The sequence below is a fragment of the Opisthocomus hoazin genome, chromosome 26 (genome assembly GCF_030867145.1).
Source record: "Opisthocomus hoazin isolate bOpiHoa1 chromosome 26, bOpiHoa1.hap1, whole genome shotgun sequence".
NCBI classification, from domain to species: Eukaryota; Metazoa; Chordata; class Aves; order Opisthocomiformes; family Opisthocomidae; genus Opisthocomus; species Opisthocomus hoazin.
The window spans coordinates 1,841,755-1,864,254 of NC_134439.1; the positions used below are offsets into that span (position 1 = coordinate 1,841,755).

General features: G+C 60.1%; 2 protein-coding genes across 2 annotated transcripts; both read right to left on the bottom strand.

Annotated features, from left to right (window-relative positions):
* On the bottom strand, positions 1-5,077 carry LOC142364187 (keratin, type I cytoskeletal 14-like). Its single transcript, XM_075443318.1, has 8 exons — positions 4,583-5,077; positions 2,650-2,732; positions 2,185-2,341; positions 1,758-1,919; positions 1,550-1,675; positions 1,205-1,425; positions 824-873; positions 1-311 (listed from the first exon to the last, which is right to left on the bottom strand). The coding sequence occupies exons 1-8, from the start codon at positions 5,075-5,077 to the stop codon at positions 214-216; spliced, it is 1,392 nt and encodes a 463-aa protein (XP_075299433.1). The 3' UTR covers positions 1-213.
* Positions 5,078-9,670: 4,593 nt separating this feature from the next.
* LOC104336136 (keratin, type I cytoskeletal 14-like) lies at positions 9,671-14,259 on the bottom strand. The gene is made up of 8 exons (XM_075443319.1): positions 13,764-14,259; positions 12,400-12,482; positions 11,707-11,863; positions 11,280-11,441; positions 11,059-11,184; positions 10,714-10,934; positions 10,187-10,224; positions 9,671-9,840 (listed from the first exon to the last, which is right to left on the bottom strand). Exons 1-8 carry the CDS (start codon positions 14,244-14,246, stop codon positions 9,743-9,745), a joined length of 1,368 nt encoding a protein of 455 aa, XP_075299434.1. The 5' UTR covers positions 14,247-14,259; the 3' UTR covers positions 9,671-9,742.
* Positions 14,260-22,500: the final 8,241 nt, after the last annotated feature.

The following is a 22,500-nucleotide window of genomic DNA, read 5'->3' on the forward strand; positions in this document are numbered from 1 at the left end:
TTGCATGAACAAGGAAAAAAGCTTTATTGAGTGTGTACAGAGTGCACGACGGCACCTGCGTGAAGTTAGGGTAACAGGGGAAGGAGGAGCAGAGGAGTGAAGCTGGCTGCTTTCTGTGACACGACCCCGTCGCGCACGGCCTCAGACAACGCTTGGTTCAGCTGGCCGCTCTCTGGAGCCTGGGGCCGAGGGTCTGCAGAGCCGCTTGCCCTGCTAGCGCGTGGTGAGCGCGACCTGCTCCCGGGAGGAGACCACCTTCCCGTCCTGCACCTCCTCAACGATGGTGCGGACCTGACGGGAGGATGTCATGACTGCAAAAGAAAGCGGAGGACAGTTATTCAGGGGGCAGGAGGAGAGAAATTTCTTAACACATTACCAGACATTGCATGTTCTTAAGGGAGGTGTTGGAAATTCCACGAGGTACTGGGAAATGCTGTTTTAAACAACCCTCCCTTGGCTAGGAAGAGAGAAGAGCCAGGCTGATGGGAAAGCTCAAGAAGGCAAAAGGCACCCTCCCACGATGTCTGGTGTCGCTTGATTTTCCCGCTCTGCGTAAAGCCAGAACGCTGGCTGCGCGGTCACAGGTCCCATTTAGGGCGAATCGTTCCTGTGGCAAAGGCGCGCAGGGTGCTGCCCTTCCTGGCAGCTTTCTGCGGCTGGCGGTGTAAAACACACCCCAGCTCTCTCGGCTGCTGCCACTGATGCAGCCAGCGGGGCACGGCACGCCCCGGGAGAGATTTTCACTCCGTCAGTTTGGCAGCTGCCCTAAAGGCAGGTCTCAGAGCTGCTCGCTAGAAATGCGTGCAGCAAGAGAGGGTCTTACCGTCTCTGCCGGAGTGCGAGGACAGAGCCGAGGAGTACTGGGACGAGATGCTACAAGAGAAGGAGAAAAACAAAGAGAAGTTAGGGACAAACTCATGTGGTTGTTACATAGGCTCTGTATTCAGGCAGGAGGAGAACAGAAAAGTCTCACAGCAGTTGCTAAAACCACAGCTCCGCTCGGAGTCTGCTGGAGGGCAGCGGGGCCACCGCCCCGTCCAGCAGCGAGAGGTGCCCGCGGCAGAGCCACGGGGCAGCCCCGGCTGGGGAGAACGCAAAGATGAACCCCAAAAGCTGCCACTGCACCCAGTCCCAGACAGCACGGTTGGTGTCTGTCGCCCATCACGTCCCATCGCGCCCTCCCCAGCGAAGCCCCTCTACGTACTGGGCGTCCTCGCCCTCCAGCAGCCGGCGGTACGTGGCGATCTCCTGCTCCAGCCGGCACTTGACGTCCAGGAGCACCCGGTACTCCTGGTTCTGCCGCTCCATGTCGCAGCGCAGCTCGGCCAGCTGCTCCTCCACGCTGGTGATCAGCCCCTGCAGCTGGGCCAGCTGGGTGCCGTAGCGCGCTTCTGTGTCGGCCAAGGTGCCCTCCAACGCCGCTTTCTGCGTGCGGAGGAGAGGGAGGCGGTCAGGGGGGGCCGGAGGGCGGGAGGGATGGGGGCACCCCCGCGTCCCCTCGCCCACGCTCCTGCATGCCCCCTCCCTGCCGGCCGCCGGCCCCTCGTACCGTGCTGAGCTGGGACTGCAGGTCGATCTCCAGGCTCTGGATGGTGCGCCGTAGCTCCGTGATCTCCGTCTTGCCGCTCTGGAGCTGCTCCGTGTTGATGGCCACCTCCCGGTTCAGCTCCTCCGTCTGCAACAAGGCAAAACCGTGCCCTTCCAGCACCGGCCAGCGGGCACAGCCTCGGGGCCCGCGCGCCCGCCAGCCAGCTCACCTTGCTGAAGAACCACTGCTCGGCGTCCCTGCGGTTCTTGTCCGCCAGGCTCTCGTACTGCTCCCTCATCTCGGCCAGGATCTTGGTGAGGTCGACGCCAGGAGCAGCGTCCATCTCCACGCTGATCTCTCCACCCACCTGCCCGCGCAGGGCGTTCATTTCCTGCCACGAGAGAGACACACGACACCCATCGGCGTGAAATCGGAGCGTTCCCATCACGACAAATTTCTTATCTGCACCCAGCACACGAGCCCTGCAGACCTCCTCCCGGAGGCCCTGTCCGAAGGGGTTGTCTCCCCCCAGCCCAGCCGAGAGCCTCCTGCCAGCCCTGACCGCAGAGACACCCCTGCACGTCTGACCTGACCGCTTCCCGGTGGGCACGAGGCACGTTCTGCAGGTCCCAGTTGGAGCCTGGCTGGGTGCTCACCTCCTCGTGGTTCTTCTTGAGGTAGGCCAGCTCCTCCTTGAGGTTCTCGATCTGCATCTCCAGGTCGGCTCTGGCCAGGGTCAGCTCATCCAGGACTCTGCGCAGGCCGTTGATGTCGGCCTCCACGCTCAGGCGCAGAGCCTGCTCCGTCTCAAACCTGGGGACACAGACGCGCAGTTGCACTGGGGAGCCCGGCTGATACAGGTTTTATTCTTGTTGTTTCCTTCGCCACCTCGGCGTGTTTCTGCCAAGCATCTCGTATTAAATGTGCATGCACCACTCTTCCCCGTGCAGAAATGTCCCGACCCTGCAGTGTCTGGGAAGAGATGCACACTTCCCAGCTGTCACACGTTTAGTGAGCAGTGACCTGGTGGAGCATCTTCAGTTGCAGAAAGCAAAGAGAAGCCTGAGACAGACTGGCTTTCCCTCCCTTCTCGTAAGAACTCTTGGAGGCGTTGGACTTACTTGGTTCTGAAGTCGTCAGCTGCCAGCCTGGCATTGTCAATCTGCAAGACGATGTTGGCATTTTCGACAGTTGCAGCAAGAATCTGGCAGGGGATAAAAGAAAGCAAAAGAGTGAAAAAGTAGTTCCAAAAAATGGTGTGCTGCTGCCCGAGTTCCCGTTCGGCAGGAGGACTGGAGCAGCACTGAACCTCCTGCCCGCGGGGCTGGGCTTCCACGCGGGCTCGGCAGAGAGCGAGGCAGGGTAGTGGTGCTCAGCCTGGCGCTGGCACTGGTTCGGTCCTGAGCAGAGCCGGGCACGCACACAGGCCACAGCCCGAGCGGCATCTCCAGGCGCCCACGCCCCGCTCAGCGTCCTGGCAGCGCTCGGGGCCTTGGCAATGCTCCACAGCCCCGCTGAGAAGGAAAAAAGGGTGAAGGCAGGAGGAGTGCCTTGTGCATGAATTGTTTGGCTTTCGTAATGGCACCTGAGGTGCAAATATTTGTTCTGGGATTTTGCAAATGATTGGCCATTTAACGAGCAGTAATTTCTGTAGCCACAAGCTAATGAAAAGCTCTCACGGAGTTCTGATGCTTCAGGGGATGCCCAAGCAATAGTCCAGGAACACTGATGTGGTGGATTCCCAGCTCCAGTGAGGGTGGGGAGGGAAGGGAAGGGTCCGCCTCCCTCTGCACCCTGAGCAGCGGGGTTCTGCGAGACCCAGCCCTTCATGGCTCAAACCTGGAGACAGCCCCTGCCTCCACATGTTTCTGTGCTCCAGACCAGAGCACGCTTGGCAAGCTGGAATTTGGAGAGAAGCTTTGTGTATCAAGGCAAGAGCCCTTCAGCCCAAGGCGAAGGCCAGGCAAAGGGTTAAAGAACTGAAGAATTCCAGGTATGTGATCTGCCCCAGGGGTCAGCCCCTGAGCCTGTGGCTGCTGCTGCCCCATTGCCCTGGTGTTTACTCACACAGAGCAGGTATCGTCCTTACCCAACCGCCCACACCTCCATCCCCTCCAGTGGGACCTCAGCTGATGAAGGTTGCTGTCACCTGGCGTGGGCAGTGGTGAAGGATCAGGCAGTCAGCTCGGGATGAGCAATGTGAGCAGAGGGAGAAGGATCAGGCAATCAGCTCGGGATGAGCAATGTGAGCAGAGGGAGGACAACGGTGGCTGCTTAGGAGAGGAAGGACAGTTTCTGGTGCTTTTGTCCAAGGACTTTTGCCTAAAATCAGCCAGGGAGCTGCTAAAAATAAAGGAACGAGCTCGGCCATGATTTCATCTCCTGCGTTTTAGAGCAGGGGTCACGCCTGACTTCAGCGCCTCTGAAGCCGCCCACCACAGCCCAGTAGGTTCTGACTCCTGGACCTTCACTCCTGTCTGTGTTTGCACCCCCCAAAGAGCAGCCATCCCATAGGACAGCGTCTTGCTTTTCTAACCTCTAACTTCAGCGTACTACCAGGCTAGAAAAGATCTGATTTGCAGGATATTTATGACTTAGCACCTCCGTTAGCACATCACTCAGTAGTGAACAGTGCCAAAGAGACAACGTGTCCCTGCCTGCAGAGCGCGTGCTCGGGAGCCTGGCAGAGGGGACACACGCTCGGGGCGTAAGCAGCACGGCGGGAAGGCAGGGGATGGCTGGCGTGGCAGCACGCGCCCTGTGGCATCGGGCAGCCTGAACCGATGGCTGATAGCCACTGACGCCGGCTTTCCTGCCCCGTCTGTCACCCTACACTGGACAAGTCGATAGAAAAGCCAACTTTGTGCCTTGTGGAAGACATGACCAAGAACCTGCTCTTCATAAATCATGACTGTTATTACCAGGCCTGCTCTCCCCATTTTCCCATCTCAGACAAATTACCTGTCATTGTTAATACTCTGCAGCTTTTAGGAACAGGGTAATCTTTTTAAAGGTGACTTTAATGGAGATGTCTTGATAATCACAGCATCCTACCTTGTTCCTGAGCTCCTCGATAGTCCTGTAGTAGGGGCTGTAGTCACGGTCGGGACCAGGTCCCTGCTTCTTGTACCATTCCCTGATCTTCACCTCCAGGTCGGTGTTGGCCTCCTCCAGGGCCCGCACTTTGTCCAGGTAGTTGGCCAGGCGGTCGTTGAGGTTCTGCATCGTCTCCTTTTCACCAGCCGGCAGGATGCCATCCCCGCCTCCAAAGCCAGCCCCAAAGCCAGCCCCAAAGCCAGCCCCAAAGCCAGCGCCAAAGCCAGCGCCGAGGCCGGAGTAGCTGCCGGAGTAGCTGCCCCCGTAGCCGCTTCCCAGCCCCGAGACCACGCGGGAAGAGACGCAGTAGCTGCCAGAGGCCCCGTGGAGGCTGGGGGCTCTGTACCCTCCGGCCCCGGCATGCACGGAGGAAAGCCTGCTGCAGCCTCCCCCCAGGCCGCCGGAGCCCTTGAGGGAGGTGGAGGAGGAGTACTGCCGGACAGTGGTGCTCATGGCGAAGGCTGGAGGGCCGGAGGGCTGGGGAGAGGCACCCGGCTCGGCAGCGCAGGCAGCGAGTGCTCGCTTCCCCTGCCCTCGAGCCCTTTATAGCCCGGGCGGGAGGCGTTGCCAGAGGTTTTTTTTCTGTTGCATTCCCGATGATTTTCATCACTCCTAAAATCTGAGCCAATTTCCACAATCATCATTTTTACCTTTGTTCTATTAATGCTTTTTGTCATATTGCACGAGAAATTTTTTCTCTCACAAAGGGCGTTTTTATGCTTCTTCCGTTTCCAAGTAAATAGTCAGGTGTGATTAAAAGTAGGAGGCTCCTTGCTCAGGGCTACATTTTAATACGGCTTTGTTCTGTTAGCTCTGAAGCAGAGCTGTGCGGGCAGTGTTTGATGGAGTCGGCATCTCTTTCGCTGCGGCTTTTTGTCCCAGCTGCTGCCGTTCCTGCTCTCTGCTCACCCTGCCCAGGCAGCAGAGCTGCGGGGCAGTGTCCACGTCGGGAGGCCCCAGACGCCCAGCTACCGTCCCGTGAGCACACTGCGGCTGGAAGGGACTTGGCTGCCAGTCCTGGAGAGACAAGTCCTCTCTTTTATCCGCAGGGAGGGATGTTCGGTAACGAAAAAGCGATGAAAAGGGAGTTCATGCTTCAGGGCTCATTCAGTCCTTCACTGCGCTTCAGAGACCACCCGAGAGTGGAGGAATGTGAAAAGGCAGTAAGCAGCGGACGTTTTGTGTTGTTCTTTGTGACCAAGAGCCTAGAAAACCCTTCAGAAGGGGCAGGGTATGGCTCCTAGCTGGCATAACTTAAAGATTAGGAGATGCTCCAGGAAAAAATGTGGACTAGCATTAAGCAGATGAAGGATGTGAGGAGAAAATCTCTTGGTCTCTAAGCACTGGGAAGAAGAGTGCAAAGTTGACAGTAACATAGCTTAGCAGCTAAGGATAACGATGTTTTCTGTGATAAAGGTCTCAACCAGTTGTGGCCAGGGAGGACAACTTCAGTGCGAGTTTGGAATTTACAGCTCCTGTGTAAACAGAGCCTCAGGAGAGATACCAGCTGCCTAGGACGAGCAAAAAGGCTCAAAAAATGTGTGCAGCAGGCATGGTCAGGCGCCGCTGTTTGCTCTCCGCGCTGACCTGCGTCACGGGCAGAAACCGCAAATCGCAGTGTCACCAGCTAATAATGCAGGGTGTGGAGGGAAAGGTATTTCTCATGTGTGTGCATGGTGAGTTGTCTGGCTGTCTCTGCAGACAGGCCCCAACAGCCCCTTCCCAAGAGCCAAGTTGTTCCTCAGATCATTTGCCAAAGGAGGGGGGAGAGAGTATGGAAATCAGCAACAAAGGTACATTTCTAAGCAGCGTTAAAGGGCATGACTCCCTCCCCTCTATCTGAAGCAAGCTGGAAACGGTCCAGGAGTGGGATGTGTCCTTGGACTATCAGGAGCTGGCTGCTGTGGAGAAGCACAGCTAGCGATGCTCCCGTTTGCCTCTGGTGGATGGAGACAAGTCTGTACGACATGGAGGACTGGAGAACGGGAGAACTGGAATCCCCACGCCGTGTGCCGTGGCCGGAGGACGGGTTCGGTCTCCTCTCGTCGCGTGAGCCCCGGCAGACGGGGTGCGGAGCCGGCGGACGCCCACGCTCCGCTCGCCCTGCCTGGGTGCAGGTGGCAGAGGCGCAGAGCACGGGGCGGCCGGGACGTGCAGCGCCGGGGAACGCTCCTTCCCCTGCCTCCCCTTCCTCACCTTCACCTGGGTGAGACGGAGGGGCAGAGCTCGTGGTCGTCCCCGCCGCGTGCAGTGGCAGCTCGGAGAGAGGGACCGTCGGGCCCCCGTGCCAGCCCAGACCCCCAGCCCTGACCCCCGGCAGAGCCTTTCGGACCGGCCAGCCCGCAGGAGGGATCAGCTCCCGCAGACCGGCTGCGGGATGCGGAGCTGCCACAGCGCTCCGAGGCTGACAGCATCTTCCTCCTTAACATGAGATTGCCTTTTCTTTCATCTTTGTTTCCTATTTAACCGCTGTGTCATAAAAATACACGTTGCTTAGAATATCTATGATATTTTGATAATACCACAAGGCAACAATTAAAATCATGAGGTGTTAATTAAGACTTCAAACAACACATTAAAAATTCTAAGACGCTCTTTACATGACCTCCCATTGAACATAACCACAAATAACTGCATATTGTTTGTGTCGCACTCGCCTTCAAACAGAAGTCTGACTGTTAGTAAATCCTGCCTCTGCTTCACGAGCACACGCACAGATGAGACTATTTTTCATGCATTTCAAAATCAGGAGACCGGTTCTGTGGCAGAACAGTGATTTCGTGGTGGCACATTGATGTTTAAACACGCAATCGTGTCTTACTCCAGGAGAAAAACGGAGGTGAAGTTCCGGCTCCAAACACACCTGTCAGCACACCGGGCAGGTGAAGCTACCCGGACAAAAATACTCTTTATTTCAGTGAGCTGAGGAGGTTTGCCCTAGTGTCAGATTATCATGGGAAAGATCCCTAAATGAGCTGAAAAGCCAGATCTGAATGTCTCTTTCTGGAGTGCTCTGTTACGTCAGACAAAGCGTAGCCTGGGAAGTCTGGGATAGAAGGTGGCTTTCTGACCCTGCCTCGGCTGCCGCTGCCCGTCCAGCTGCTCCGCGTCAGGACGAATCGTTAATGCTGAAGGCAGGAGAGAATCGACATCGGGTTTCCACACCTCCCTCACCATTTGCAGTAGCAGGAGTAATTAAAACAGGGGATTTTGTTAGCAAAGTCGTATTGTTGTTTCTGCAGCAACATGGGTGCGCCCAGACTTTTCCAGGAGAAAAACCTAAAGCAAGGATGAATCCCAGCGAGGCACCTGCAGCATCCCCACGGCGGGTGTCGCAAGGCTGGCAGCCGGAGGGGCTCGCAGGAGCTGCGAGAGGTGTCAATGGCCCCTGCCCCCTCCACGGGCAGACCGGGGGGGCCCCAAGTACTGACCTGGGGAGCCCCAGGCGTGGGCTGTGGGCTGCCTCTCTCCCTACCCTCCTCGGCGTCCGAGCTCGGGCTGCGCAGCGCCTGCCCTGGCCCGGTGCCGGGGCACGCAGCCCCCCTTGGGTCCCCTCGGGCTGGTCCGGGGGTGCGCGGTCTGGGGGTGCAGAGATGCTGTGGCTGGCAGCGCCTCGGGGCAGCGATCGTGCCCGGCTGTCTGCCCGTGCGACGAGGCGCGGGGCGCTGGGAGCCGTTCGCCTGGCCGCAGCGCTCGTTTCTCAGTTGTGTTTCCCTGTGCTTCGGTGGAATCTGAGCAGAAACGAGATCGCTGCTCGGCGGCGGTGAGCTTCAAACCCAATGCCGTGTCTGCCACAGGCAGACCTGAACCGGCTTGCACCGGGCCCAGGGCGGCCGGTGGCCTGCACGGGTGGCAGAGGGTCTGCGCCGCGTGGACGGGGACGCAGCCCCAGCCGACACCGGGCAGAGCTGCGCGGCTGCAGCACGGGCGGCCTCTGGACCAGGCATCCCGGCCGCTGCTGCCTGGCCTGCGGTGGGGGCGAGGCACCGTGGGATCCTTTCAGCGTTTTGAAAAAGATGTGAATTCTCACTGATCACCCCGTGAAATCCAGGCAGATTTCCTGGAAAGGGGTCTTAACGCTGTGTGGCGGGCTCTGTTCTCACACACATCCCGTAGCATTTCTCTGAATCATCCCATTGATTTAGAAGTTTGATTTATGAAGTAACAGATGTGACAGAATCCAGCCAAGAATGTGTCTGAGCTGGCTTTCCAGGAACGGCCGGGCCAGCTGACGGCAACGAGAGCTGCTGTGTCAGGAGCCGCCGCTGACAGCGGGGAGTGCCCAAAACACCTCCCAGAAGAGTGCTCATCGTTTTGCTCCCGTAGGCCATACCCACCGCTCACCATCGCTTGCTTTCCTCACCCTTCAGCAGTGCCTTGGGAAGCAAGCATTAACGAAGCTGAGTTTGTATTTCTGGAGGGGCCTCAGCCGGCGTATCCCTGCTGCGTTACAGCTTAGTTTCATTTTACCACAAAGCTCGTTACCCGGCCCGCACGGCAACTGCCGAGGCAGAGCTGGGAAGGGAGCCCTGTGCAGGGTCCTGGCTGCATGACCTGGTTTCTGTTTGCTGTCTCGCTCGGACTCACGGAGCCCAAAGCTCCAGCTCTGCTGCTGCTGTACATTGCAGCCGGGAAGCAGCACTTTGCCCTGACCTGAAAGTCCCAGCGCCAAATCTGAGATTAAATACAAAGACGCTCACAAGTTCCACCGCCCACACCGTGTAATCAGTTCTTTTCTGGACCTCCACCCCCATCAGCTGTCTTCACTGCCGCAGCCAGCTCTCCGGTGTGACAGCGGCGCAGGTGGAGTGGCCCCGCTGTCGGGTACCAAAGGTGGAGAGCGTTGCTCCTGCCAGAGAGGAGCTCTGCCCTGCAGCTCCAGGCGCGGGACAGCCTGGCTCTTCAGAGCAACAAGACAAGAGCCTGGTTTGCACCAGTGCGAAGAAAAGCTTTATTTGATTTCTGAGCACAGCGCAGTGCTCAGAGAAAGGGGGAGGGAAGCAGGAGTGTGATACAAGGAGAAGCTGCGTTTCGTGATCTGCGTAGCCACAGCCCGTGAGCTGGAATCTCCTTTCGCTTCACCGTGCGAAGCTGGCAGGCAGGCAGGCAGGCAGCGTCTCAGAGGGCAGCCTTGGTGACCTGCTCGCGCGAGGAGATCACCTTCCCATCCTGGACTTCCTCCACGATGGTGCGGATTTGGCGGGTGGTTACAGGTCCTGCAACGGAGAAAGACGGAACCGTTACTTACAGGGAAGTGAGGAGAAAGCGTCTTCACGATTTTCGTGGGCAGATTTGTTATTACCAACCACTGCCTCAGAAACACAATATAACCCCCACATTCCCAGCCCTCAATACTTGATTACGTAGCCTCAGGCTGCACAGATAGTCTTCAGAAACACATTTTGCTATATCGTAAGAATGGTTTATGCCAATTCACATTCTGAAAGTGTAATAAAGCAGTGATTTCGGTAGATCGGTAAAAAGAGTCTGTGCTAAGAAGGTGCCATTAAGGATATGACAGAGCTGAGTGTGACCAGTGCTCCAGCCAAGACATGTTCTTACCTTCCTTCACTGTCTGCGAGACATAGCGCGATGACATGCTACAGGAGGAGAAAAGAGAAAGAATGGTCAGAAACCGAAAAAAAGTGAGTAGTCTCTAAGACAAAATAATTATTTAAACCACCACCTTTTCTTCTTGTACCAGTAGGTGATTCAAATGCCTTCTGGAAACTGCCAAGTGTCAAAATTGAAAGGAAGAAACGCTAAGGCCGTATGCGTGCCGCGGGGATGCAGACCTAAAGGCAGCACGCGTCGCAGCTGCAGCGAGCGGCACTGGTACCTGCTCCTCCCGCCGGAGCACACAGACCCTGGAGGGACGGGAAGTGGATCCCCGGGATGCCGCAGCGCTGTGACAGCCAGGGGGCTGTTCTGGGCCAGCGGGAGCGAAACGGGAGACGCTGCTGCATGCCACGGCTCAGCAGACGGGCTCGCAGGGTGCTCCAGGGCACGCAGCGCCTTTGGTTTTCATCTCCTTCGCTATCACCCACCTCCTCCCACCGCGCCCTCCCCAGCGAAGCCCCTCTACGTACTGGGCGTCCTCGCCCTCCAGCAGCCGGCGGTACGTGGCGATCTCCTGCTCCAGCCGGCACTTGACGTCCAGGAGCACCCGGTACTCCTGGTTCTGCCGCTCCATGTCGCAGCGCAGCTCGGCCAGCTGCTCCTCCACGCTGGTGATCAGCCCCTGCAGCTGGGCCAGCTGGGTGCCGTAGCGCGCTTCTGTGTCGGCCAAGGTGCCCTCCAACGCCGCTTTCTGGGTGCAGAGGAGAGGGAGGCGGTCAGGGGGGGCCGGAGGGCGGGAGGGATGGGGGCACCCCCGCGTCCCCTCGCCCACGCTCCTGCGTGCCCCCTCCCTGCCGGCCGCCGGCCCCTCGTACCGTGCTGAGCTGGGACTGCAGGTCGATCTCCAGGCTCTGGATGGTGCGCCGTAGCTCCGTGATCTCCGTCTTGCCGCTCTGGAGCTGCTCCGTGTTGATGGCCACCTCCCGGTTCAGCTCCTCCGTCTGCAACAAGGCAAAACCGTGCCCTTCCAGCACCGGCCAGCGGGCACAGCCTCGGGGCCCGCGCGCCCCGCCGCGCTGCCCGCCAGCCAGCTCACCTTGCTGAAGAACCACTGCTCGGCGTCCCTGCGGTTCTTGTCCGCCAGGCTCTCGTACTGCTCCCTCATCTCGGCCAGGATCTTGGTGAGGTCGACGCCAGGAGCAGCGTCCATCTCCACGCTGATCTCTCCACCCACCTGCCCGCGCAGGGCGTTCATTTCCTGCGACGAGAGAGACACACGACACCCATCGGCGTGAAATCGGAGCGTTCCCATCACGACAAATTTCTTATCTGCACCCAGCACACGAGCCCCACAGACCTCCTCCCGGAGGCCCTGTCTGAAGGGGTTGTCTCCCCCCAGCCCAGCCGAGAGCCTCCTGCCAGCCCTGACCGCAGAGACACCCCTGCACGTCTGACCTGACCGCTTCCCGGTGGGCACGAGGCACATTCTGCAGGTCCCAGTTGGAGCCTGGCTGGGTGCTCACCTCCTCGTGGTTCTTCTTGAGGTAGGCCAGCTCCTCCTTGAGGTTCTCGATCTGCATCTCCAGGTCGGCTCTGGCCAGGGTCAGCTCATCCAGGACTCTGCGCAGGCCGTTGATGTCGGCCTCCACGCTCAGGCGCAGAGCCTGCTCCGTCTCAAACCTGGGGACACAAGAACAGTCACAACACTTGCACGAGATCTTGGCCAGCCGGGGACAGGGCACCTCAGTGCTGCTGCTGGCATTGTGTCAATCCTGCATGACCCCGATGGCGCGTGGACAACCTGCTGATGGGGAATGCTGGGGAATGCAGAGGGACAACTCATAAAACAGTGCCCATAAGAGTCTGAAACATCGCCTTGTCCCTGGTAACACTGGACCTCAGAAGAGGGTCTGGGCTTTGCTGAGCTACACGCACACGAGTCCAATGCGCAGCAGAGGCACAGTGCAGCCTCTCTGCACAGGAGAGCTCATAGCGCAGAGGGACGAGCAACAGGCATGAAACAGTGAAGGTTTTGATGGAAGCAAAGCAATCCCTAAGTGCCTGTTGATTTAGATAACCAGCTGCTTTGGAAATTCCACCTTCATGTTGAAGGCTTTGTTTCTACATTGCCTTTTGGGGTTTGGATGAGATTTTCTCCCCATTTCATCGAAGGACTCTGCAAACTTTGTTCCATTTTTCCAGGAAAGGTGGCTTACTTGGTCCTGAAGTCATCAGCTGTCAGCCTGGCGTTGTCAATCTGCAGGAGGAGGTTAGCATTGTCGACTGTGGCCACCAGGACCTGGAGGGTGGGGGATAAAGGAGAAGCACTGAATGAGTGTGAGGAACTCCTCCTGGCTGACCGAAGGATGGGCACAAGTGAGACTGTTGAGACAGGAATAGTTTTAGGGCAGCTTGGGGCTTCCTGAGCAGAAGTGTGTGTCAAATCAGGACAAGGGAGACATCGCTCAGACTGCCTGCAGGAAGGGGCTGATTACTCTGCGACCTCCATTTCCAGAAATCCTTCAGTAAGGGTTTCAAAAGGCAGCATGAAGGTACCTAAGATGTGTGAGATCTGATGACGGCCTTTGTTCCCATGCCTCAGGGCAGGTGCTGATGATGCAGGGGTGAAGGAGGAATCACCTGCTCGCCCATCCACAGCACCGTGCGGCTCCTCTGGCAGACAGACCTTGTGCCCATTTATTCTGGGATGGATTTAGTTTGTTGACTGCAGAAATGGAGCAAACTGCAGTGAGCAGGTGCCTACAGCTTATAGTTTTTAGATTACTAAAGCAGGAGCAAATAATCCACACTGGGAGAAGATTCAGGTCAGAGTTTGGGAGGACAGCAGCGATGGTGCCAAGGAGAAGGAGGGAAGATGGATTCCCTGCGTCATTTGCCAGCACTCGTGCAGCTCCGGCCGTACACTGCCTGCCTTCGTGTTTGCTGGGGGCAATTCACACGCAAGGAGGAACAGAGCAGAACAAAGTCAACTCTCAAGTATTTCCTCCCAATTGGGACGGTGGGAATCAACTCAGAACTGAGAGAAATCCCCCCAGAGCTGCTGGGGTTGGGGGGTTTGCAGCAAGCCTGGCCTTGGAGCAGTGACTGCTGAAAGGAGGCGAGAAATTCATTACTGGTCAGTTCCATCTCTTTCTCTTTAGCATCTCAGTCACACCAGTACAGAGGAGCTGAACCGAGGGTGCAGATTCTTTGACTGCATGTTTACAAATATGACAGCGATGTTTTACACTTTGCACACACCTACACCTTCTCCTGCATACTCACTTTAAACTCTCAAAAAACACGCAGTGTCAACACAGACTTGTCTCTTATCCTTCACTTTAACGTTATGTCCTTTTACATCGCTTTCCTCCAGTGGAAACCGCCATTTGTTCCATCCAGAAGGATGTAATCAAAAGCTGGCGTGGAGAAGCCGCTGAATTTCCAGCCTGGCACTCCGCATGTGCACGAGACACTCCCACCACACAGTGAGTGCTTACTAATTACAGAGGCAGCAGCCAGTGTTCCTGCTTCCTCTCGGATAACCAGACATCCCGCTGTGTTAACCACAGCATCCTACCTTGTTCCTGAGCTCCTCGATAGTCCTGTAGTAGGGGCTGTAGTCACGGTCGGGACCAGGGCCCTGCTTCTTGTACCATTCCCTGATCTTCACCTCCAGGTCGGTGTTGGCCTCCTCCAGGGCCCGCACTTTGTCCAGGTAGTTGGCCAGGCGGTCGTTGAGGTTCTGCATCGTCTCCTTTTCACCAGCCGGCAGGATGCCATCGCCGCCTCCAAAGCCAGCCCCAAAGCCAGCCCCAAAGCCAGCCCCAAAGCCAGCGCCGAGGCCGGAGTAGCTGCCGGAGTAGCTGCCCCCATAGCCGCTTCCCAGCCCCGAGACCACGCGGGAAGAGACGCAGTAGCTGCCAGAGGCCCCGTGGAGGCTGGGGGCTCTGTACCCTCCGGCCCCGGCGTGCACGGAGGAAAGCCTGCTGCAGCCTCCCCCCAGGCCGCCGGAGCCCTTGAGGGAGGTGGAGGAGGAGTACTGCCGGACAGTGGTGCTCATGGCGAAGGCTGGAGGGCCGGAGGGCTGGGGAGAGGCACCCGGCTCGGCAGCGCAGGCAGCGAGTGCTCGCTTCCCCTGCCCTCGAGCCCTTTATAGCCCGGGCGGGAGGCGTTGCCGGCGCTTTTCGTCACCCCTGACAGCCAGAGCCAAATTCCAGAATCATCATTTTTCTCTCCCCAGTTTCATGTCTTTTGTCACTTCCCACTAGAAGCACGACAGCACACACAGGACCTTCTCCTTCCGCTTCGGTTCCCAGCACCCAGTGTGATTCAGACCGAAGGCTCCTTCCTCACGGCTACGTTTTGGCGTTTCGCTGTTGCACCTGAGACGCAGAGGTGCTGGCTCCAGCTCCAGCCCGCTGCTCCTGCGTGGAGTAACACGAGTGAATCCTCTGTGCTGTGCCAAGTCGCCCACAAGTGTCTTTTATCATTCAAAATCTACAAAACTATTTATTTGCTTTTTTCTAAAGAGTCTGAAGCCAACAAAAACTGCTGACTTCAGAGCTCTGCACATCCCTAATCTCTGCATGGGCCAGCTCAAAGTCAGATGGAAATTTTCCCATCAGGACCTCTATCCCAGGACAAGCACAGACCTGGCGGCATTTGTGTACTGATACCATATTTGGCAGAAATCTTGTAGCTCAGAAGAGCAGAAACTCCAGTAATTTCTGCTTACCAATGGTCTAGGGTGAATCTCTCTGCCGAGGCCGGGAAGTCCCTACAACAGGGGGTTTTTGGTCCGTTTAGGAGGCAGAAGCCTGGTGTTTCCCAGTGGCACCTGCCTTGCTGCATCACCTTCCACAGACTCCACAGAAGCAGTCTGTGACTGCTGCAAGATCTGCGGAAGCTAGAAACCTCTGTGCCACAATTTCTTCCATCTCGTTGCTGAGGCAGCTTTTAATGCTTAAATAGCCTAAATCAGAGAAAAAAGAATTTGAAGCTGCGTTAGACAGCCAGTGCCAGGACACGTTGTGTGCAGTTCCCGACGGGAGGAGCGCGAGCAGCTCGTACCAGTGCTTCTGCCTGCGTGCAGACGGGCCTTTTGCTGCAGCTCTGCAGCTGGAGGAGACAGCGCTGGCAGAACCCGGCAGGGCCAGCAGCACCCGTATCACCGCTCCCATGGGCGAAGCGCAATGCGCGCAGCAGTGAGGGGCAGGAGCACCGCCACCGCCTGCGAAGCGGAGGGTTGAGACCGGGCAGCGCAGAAGCAAGAGCTGAGGCAACGCAGCCACCCCGGTAGCTACGCCTGCATCGTGCTATTAAGGGATTGAGCACAGTGATTATAGTAATGCAGCTGGACAGGTATTAGCGTGAAAAAAGCAGCAGAGAACCAGGAAGGGAGACACTGCACTGTTTTATTCTTTGTTGGGGAAAAAAAAATCCCTTCACTGATGTGGCGCCAGCTCTTGCAGTGTACAGTGGAAAATCGCACGCCCAACCTGCTGGCCTGCCCGGCTCCAGCGATGTCATGCTCAGATAAAAGGAGTTCTTTCTTCTATTAGCAGAGGTGCCTGTGAGGTAGTGAAAGAGAGTTATAGGGATTAGGAACCCCTTTGTGCTTTCTCTCCTGTGGTGATCCCCTTCCTTCCCAGGGCCCCTCTGGCTGTTTTCACATTCTACCACACTTAACTGATTTTGGAGTTGCTAGAGCGTTCCCAGAGCCTCACCCTTGGTAATCCACAGTGCCTCCTTTCTTTCATCTGTTCCCTGAAGGACACAATAACAACAACGCTTTATCTGCATCGCTGCTAGATCTCAAGGACTTAATAGGGAGTCACGTTCTCTTTCTTTCGCAGCTCCAGGAGAGGTGGTACGATTTTTCTGGGCGGCCACCAAGGAAGCAGCTTCCCCAGAAACAGAGTCCAGATCCTCTTAGTGGGGGGCTCTGGGCAGCACTGCCTCAGAACTGATCGGCTTCAGACCTGGCTTTCAGTCACCCCCAAACTGCAAAATCTGTGGATTGAGGATGTGCGCGTGCCTCGTCCCTCAGAGAGCCGGGGCGGAGGGGACCGGGGAGCAACCGCCGCTGGCAAAGAGCAGAGCGTGCAGCCGACCGAGCCCAGCTCGCGGCGCGGCCCTGGGCAGCCTGGCAGGGTGAGGGTCAGCGTTCCTGGGCACGGAATCCTGCATGGCTGGGATTACCCAACAGCCATCGTGTGGGAGCTGTGCTCAGGAGCCGTTCCTTGGCCACCCCTGCTCTGAGTTCTTCCAGATGTGCTCGCAAACACCCTCCTGCCCCAGGCAATTCCCAGGTTGGCTGTGAGCCCCTCACATGGGCCAAAAACTGTGCTGCGAGTTCTGCTGTCCCCCCGCTCAGGTCACCCCCCCATTTTAGGCCAAGCTACGAGGCAGCCTGAAGGTGACAACAGCCACGAAGTGAGGCAAAGCCCTGCCACAGCCCCACGGGCGGGAAGCACCTGCGTGTCGGGATCTCCTGCTGCATCCTCACGACCTCGGCCCGTGTTTAAGCTCTTTTATTACAGCTGGCACCGGAGCCTGAGAGGGGAGCTGGAGATGTCCTGCACTATCAGCTTTTTCTGGTCTTTTGTGACCAATGCTCTTGCCAGCCAGCTGCTGCCCTGGCCTCTGAGCTCCTAAGCCGCAGTCCCCAAACCGGCCCCACTCTCAGAGAAACCCTTATCGCGAGGCTCCCTGCGCGCCGGCTCTGTCAGCGCGGCGCGATTACACACCGGAGCACGCACCGCTTCGGCTGGTTTGTTACCAGAAGAATTCAGCCTCCCAGGCTCTCCTGGAACACTCGCCCACAATAAATTCCCTTGAGATAAAAAACCCCAAACACATCACAACGTCAGGCGATGGTATCAGAGCCTGCTCCAGCACGGAGCATGCCATCGATGCTATCTCTCCCTGCGCTGTGCTGCAGGGGGGAAGCACGAACTGAGCTCCTGGGCTGGCAGGGGCAGGGAGGGGAAATTACACCCTGGGAGCGGCCAAGCAGCGCCCGCAGTAACCCAGTGTGGTGAGGGCTGGTGTGAAAGGCCAGGGTCAGTGCGTTGCATTTGCCTCAAACAACAGCACTTAATTGCACTTTTAATATCATGAATAAGAGCTAATTAGGAGTCATTGGGTTTCCCCTGTGGGCCAGCTTCTCCTGAGCCTTTCGCAGCCGTTCACAGCTCAACAGAAGCTCGCTGGGGGATGCAGCTGTGACTGCATCCTCACTGAAAGATGTCTGCGGTCTGCAAGGAGCGGCAGGCACAGGCTTTACCCCTGCTGACAGGTTTGCTTTGTAAATTTGAACAACACCAAAATGGCTAACAAGTACATCAAGGTGTGGAGTGAAGCCTGCTGTCTTTGTTTCTATCTCCGCTGCTGATTCTTTATCATCTGCTAGGACATGTCCCGACAGTCCCTCCACGTTATCTGAGAAAAGGCGATCCTGGGTCTGTTACCATGAAAGGAAACTCGATGGTGTGTGTGCAGTGGAAACTCCCTCTGGGCAGGCCCAGGGCGTTGAGCCACCAGCCAGCAAGCCGAGCTGAGCCGAGCCGAGCCGAGCCGAGCCGAGCCACGGCTGCCCGAGCTGCAGGGCCATGGGGGTGCTCGTCCCGTCCGAGCCCCTGCTGCCAGCTGGGCTGCTGGCAGGATGGCACGGAGACGGAGCACGGCCTCGTCCCCTTTAGCTGCTGAATGGGAGGAGCAGCAGTGGAGCCACAGGACTGACGGGAGGGGGACAAAGGGGCTGACTCCGTATTGTCCTGCTCGGGGCTCCAGACTGAGTCCTGCCGGCGGTGAAGCCAGACCCTGCTCTGCCTGGGGGACCCCGCAGGCAGCCTCCGCCGGCAGCCCGGTGCCAGGGCCACACTGGGCTCTCGACAGGCCTTCTTCTCTCAGCAAATGTGGCAAAGGGTGATGCTCCTCCAGGCTGGCCCATGCCCCAAGCTGTCCGCAGAGCATCAGGCGAGGTCCTGGCCGGCCTCCTCTGGGGCTTCACAAGCCTCCTCCCCCAGCGAGCCCCTTGCTGGAGCACAGACCGGCTCCTCGGCCCGAGACCCGCTCTGCCCATTTCGGCACAGCGTGTGCCAAGCAGATCTTACGGAGCGATTCCCAGAGAATCAGCGCTGCGAACGCAGCCAGTTCACACGCTCTGCTGCTCAGCTGCGGGAGCAGCTCAGCCAAGGGCTGGGCAGTGCAGAGCGATGCGGTTATCTCTGCTCTGCTTCGGGGATCACAGACCTGTCTGGCACTAGACGGGCTTTCAACAGATCATTCAGGCTCTTCCCCCCCCAGTCCTGCTGCAGTTACTCATCCTCGCAGCCACCCAAGCGCTGTGACCACCCATCGTGCTGTCAGCTCACCCAGCCCAAGGCTGGCTGAGCACCGCTTTTCTGCTGGCAGTGAAGATACAGAATGGCTTTTGATCACAGCCAGTCTTGTCTCCAAGGTCTGTCTCAGCCCTTCTGCCCCTGCTTGAGGACAAGGAACCTGTTCCAGCGAGCTCAGTGCTGTGAGCGGCTCGGCTCCCGCTTACCCTGAAAGGGCTCTCCGGGGCCATCCCAGCTCGTACCCTCCAGCTCGGGCTCAGGCCAGTAACGAAACACAGAGCCATGGACCAGACATGGGGCTTCCCTGGTCCAGAGCCCAGGGAGCGAGCTGCCCGCAGTGTGCATGGGGCCAAGGCTCTCGCTGCGAACCTCTCCGAGCTGCAGTCACAGGCACGACCAGAGAGTCGTTCTGGCTGCCAAAGGGAGGACAGACGGACAACAAATCAGTGTTTGTTTTACTCTAGACAAAAGAATATTTTTCGTGTCGGGGCAGAGCCAGACTCCAAAGCTATCACAGACTGCTTCAGCTCTATCTCCACAGCAAACTCTGACCTTTGGAGCTTCCCATGTTGTTTTTTCAGTGTCTGTCTTCCAGATAACAAGCAGCTCTTGCATTTCCTCATGTCTCATTCTGCTGGTGTGGAAACACGATCACACCCTGTCTGCTCATTCCGCTCCCCTCTCGGAGCGCGGCAGAGCAGGCAGGGAGCTGCACACACGCCTTCCCGTGCTGACTGTAGGCAACAAACAGCAGCTCCCACACTCCTGCTGTGCCCACACCCGCTGCACCTACAGTGACTCCAGGCCAGGTCTCCAGGCCACACGTGGGAACCCTGGCTTGGGGACACCCATGGCACTGACGGCAGGGCGAGGCGGGTACTGGCATCAGCCTGGAGACACTCGCGCTCACAGACGGGCAGGAATCGCGTTCTTCTCCCTGGTCCGGGGTGCGGCCAGCCACGCCAGAGGACCTGGGGTGGCTGTACCAGACCCGGGACAGGGACTCCACCAGCCCCGCGACTCCCCTGCGGCAGCCTCTGCCGGGATTTAGTGCCCTCCCTATCGCAGGGCTTTCCCCGGGCTCTGTGCAGCCCTGTCCCCCACACACAGCCCCGATGACACAGGAGGATGGGCACGAGCGATGGAAACAGCCCCCACGGACTGTGCTTTTCTAGCGCTGTCCCCAGGGGAAGCCTCTCTCCCCGGGTGGGACGCTGGCTCTCGGCTCGGTCCCCTCTGGAGCAGGGCTTTGGCGTGGGACTGCACCCCACAGCCCCAAGCAGTCCCTGTAACCGGGCTGCGCGCTCTCTTCCCACGCGATCGTAATTACTCGGCTGCTCGTTAATCTGTGCTGGCAGGAAGTTTTCTGAAGTCGCTGCCAGACTCAAACAGTCTGTGCCTACCAGAGGCCCCCAGACGCAAACCTCCCCCCATCCATCCCCAGCTTCCCCCCAGGAGCAGAGCCCCCAGCCTCGCCACCCCGCTGCAGCCCCCGCCGGGACCACGGTCCCCGTGCCCCGTGTCCCTGCTCCCTCCATCCCTGCTCCCCCGCCCGGCTCCCCACATCCCTGCTCCCTGTGTCCCTGTGTCCCCCATGTCCCTGCTCCCTGTGTCCCCCATGTCCCTGCTCCCCTGCCCTGCTCCTCGCATCCCTGCTCCATCCCACATGTCCCTGTCCCCCCCCAACCCTGCTCCCCGTGTCATCGCTCCCTGTGTGTCCCTGTGCCCCATGCCCCCAGCTGTGCCCGGCCTCTCTGCTCCCCATGTCCCTGTGCCCCTGTCCCTGCTCCCCTGTCCCTGCTCCCCCATCCCTGCTCCCCATGTTCCTGCACCCTGAGTGTCCCTGGCCGTGCCACGTGTCCCTGCTCCCCCCGTCCCTGCTCCTGTCCCTGTGCCCCGTCCCTGGCCGTGCCCCGCAGCTCTCCCGCCCGCAGCCCCGCCTCGGAGCACGGATGATTTGCTGTGCGGGACTTCCGAGCGAGGAGCCGCAGCCGGGCTGGCGGCCGGGGCTCCGGGCTCGGCTCCGCTCCCGCCGGCAGCGCGGGGTCGGCCCTTTCAAACGCCCGTGACGCTCCAGCCCCGCCTCACCGCACCGCACGGCGCCGGGCTCGGCGGGCCGGGACAGCCCCCCCCCCCCCCGGCCCGGGCTGCGCGGGGCCGCTCGGCCTCCTCCGGGCACAGCTGGGGCCGGCCCCGCACCCGCGGCCCCGCGCCGAGCGACCGGGGCGGTGGGGAGCAGGGCCGGGCCCCGCCGGGGGCCGCTGCTGGGCCTGGGGCCGGGGCCGGGGCCGGGGCCGACGCTGGGAGCGGGGCCGGGGCCGGGCCGGGCGCTGCCCCCGCGCTGCGCTGGGCGGTGCCGCAGGGCGCAACCGCTGCCCACGGGCGCCCCCTGCTGGCGGCGGGACGCAGCGCGGCTGCGGGGCCGCGGCGGGCGGTGCGGGGCTGTGCGGAGGGCGGGGGGTCTGGGGGTGCGGGGACGGCTCCAGCCTGGGCAGCCGTTCCCGGCCTGCCCGCTACCAGCGCCGCTCCCCGCAAAGGGCTCCTGCAGCGCGGGGGCCGCCGGCAGCACGCCGCAGAGAGGCAGGGCAGGGGCCGCCGCCCCGGTGGGCCTTCGTGTGCGCCCTGGGAGCGGACGCGGCTCTGGGGGCCGGCCCCGGGGTCTGCGCTCGCCCTGCAGCCCGGCAGCCCCACGGGCTCGCTGCGTCGGTGATAGGCTGGCGCCGGGCCTGGTGCTGGGCTGGCGCTGGGCCTGGTCCCGGGTCTGGTGCTGGGCCCGGCCCTGGGCTGGCGCTGGGCCTGGTGCTGGGCCTGGTGCTGGACCTGGTGCTGGGTCTGGTGCCGGGCCTGATACTGGGCCTGGGCCTGGTGCTGGGCCTGGCGCTGAGCCATGCCTGCCTGCTGCCAGGCAGAGCTGTGCCCGCGCCCTCCTCGGGTGGCAAGCGTGAGCAAGCGTGCGAGAGTGTGCCCACGGGTGTGCCCGCCCGTCTGCAGGCAGCTGGGGGTCGGTGCCGCAGGCGACCCCGCTCGCTGCTCCCCGAGAGGCTGCGGGAAGCGTCCCCGGGGCACCCCGGCTGCGGCGCGCAGCCCCGGCTCTGCCGTGGGGACGCGGCGTCGGCAGCCGCTGCGCCGCTCTGCGCCCGTGACCGAGCCTGAGCACGCAGAGACGCGGCTGTGGAGCGCGGGAGCAGGGCAGGGCTCCTTCCCAGGGGATTCCCCTCCGGGGGTGCCCTCCGCGTGCCCATCCCGAGGCCCCCGAGCCGCCATGCCAGGGGCCTGAGGCAGCCGGGCCCCCAGGCCCTGCTCTGGCTCCAGCGGTGCGGCTGCACAGCCCCCCCACGACGGGCGCGCACGCCGTCAGCCCCGTGCAGTGGCCTTTCTTTTGAGAGCCCCACGGGCTGAGGCGCTTTGCCCTTCGCTGGCTCCCAGCTGCCAGGAGCTGCTGGCCCAGTGGCAGCGTCCCAGGGACGGTGCCTGCAGAGCTGGGCAGGGTGGGGGATGCTTGGGGCGAGGGCCAGGCCGCAGCCCAGCGTGTCCTGCACGGCCGGAGCCGTCCCGCGGGCCTGGGGAGGTGCCTTTCTCCCACCTCTGCTGAGACCCTGCAGCCGGGACGCTGCCCGCACCGGCGCGGAGAAGGCTCCGTCCCCTGGGCGAGGGCAGGGCGGGCAGCATGCGGGTGTTCAGTCACCCCGTGGGACGCCCAGGCTGGGGGACACGGGGCCCTGCGCCTGCACGAGCCCACCACCCCCCAGCACCCCGACTGCGGGTGCTTCCCTCCGCGCCGCCCCCACCGTCCCCGTGAGTCAGCGGCCGCGTTCCTGGGCAGGAGGGGACATGTGCTGCCGGGCGGGCTGGCTGCGTCACCCCGCTCGCTCCCACGCCTGGGGCCGGGGCCGCCCAGCTCCCAGCTGAAACTTGCCCGTCTAATTACAGGGAAGAGCAGGACTTCAGAGGATTTGCATTCCTCCCGGG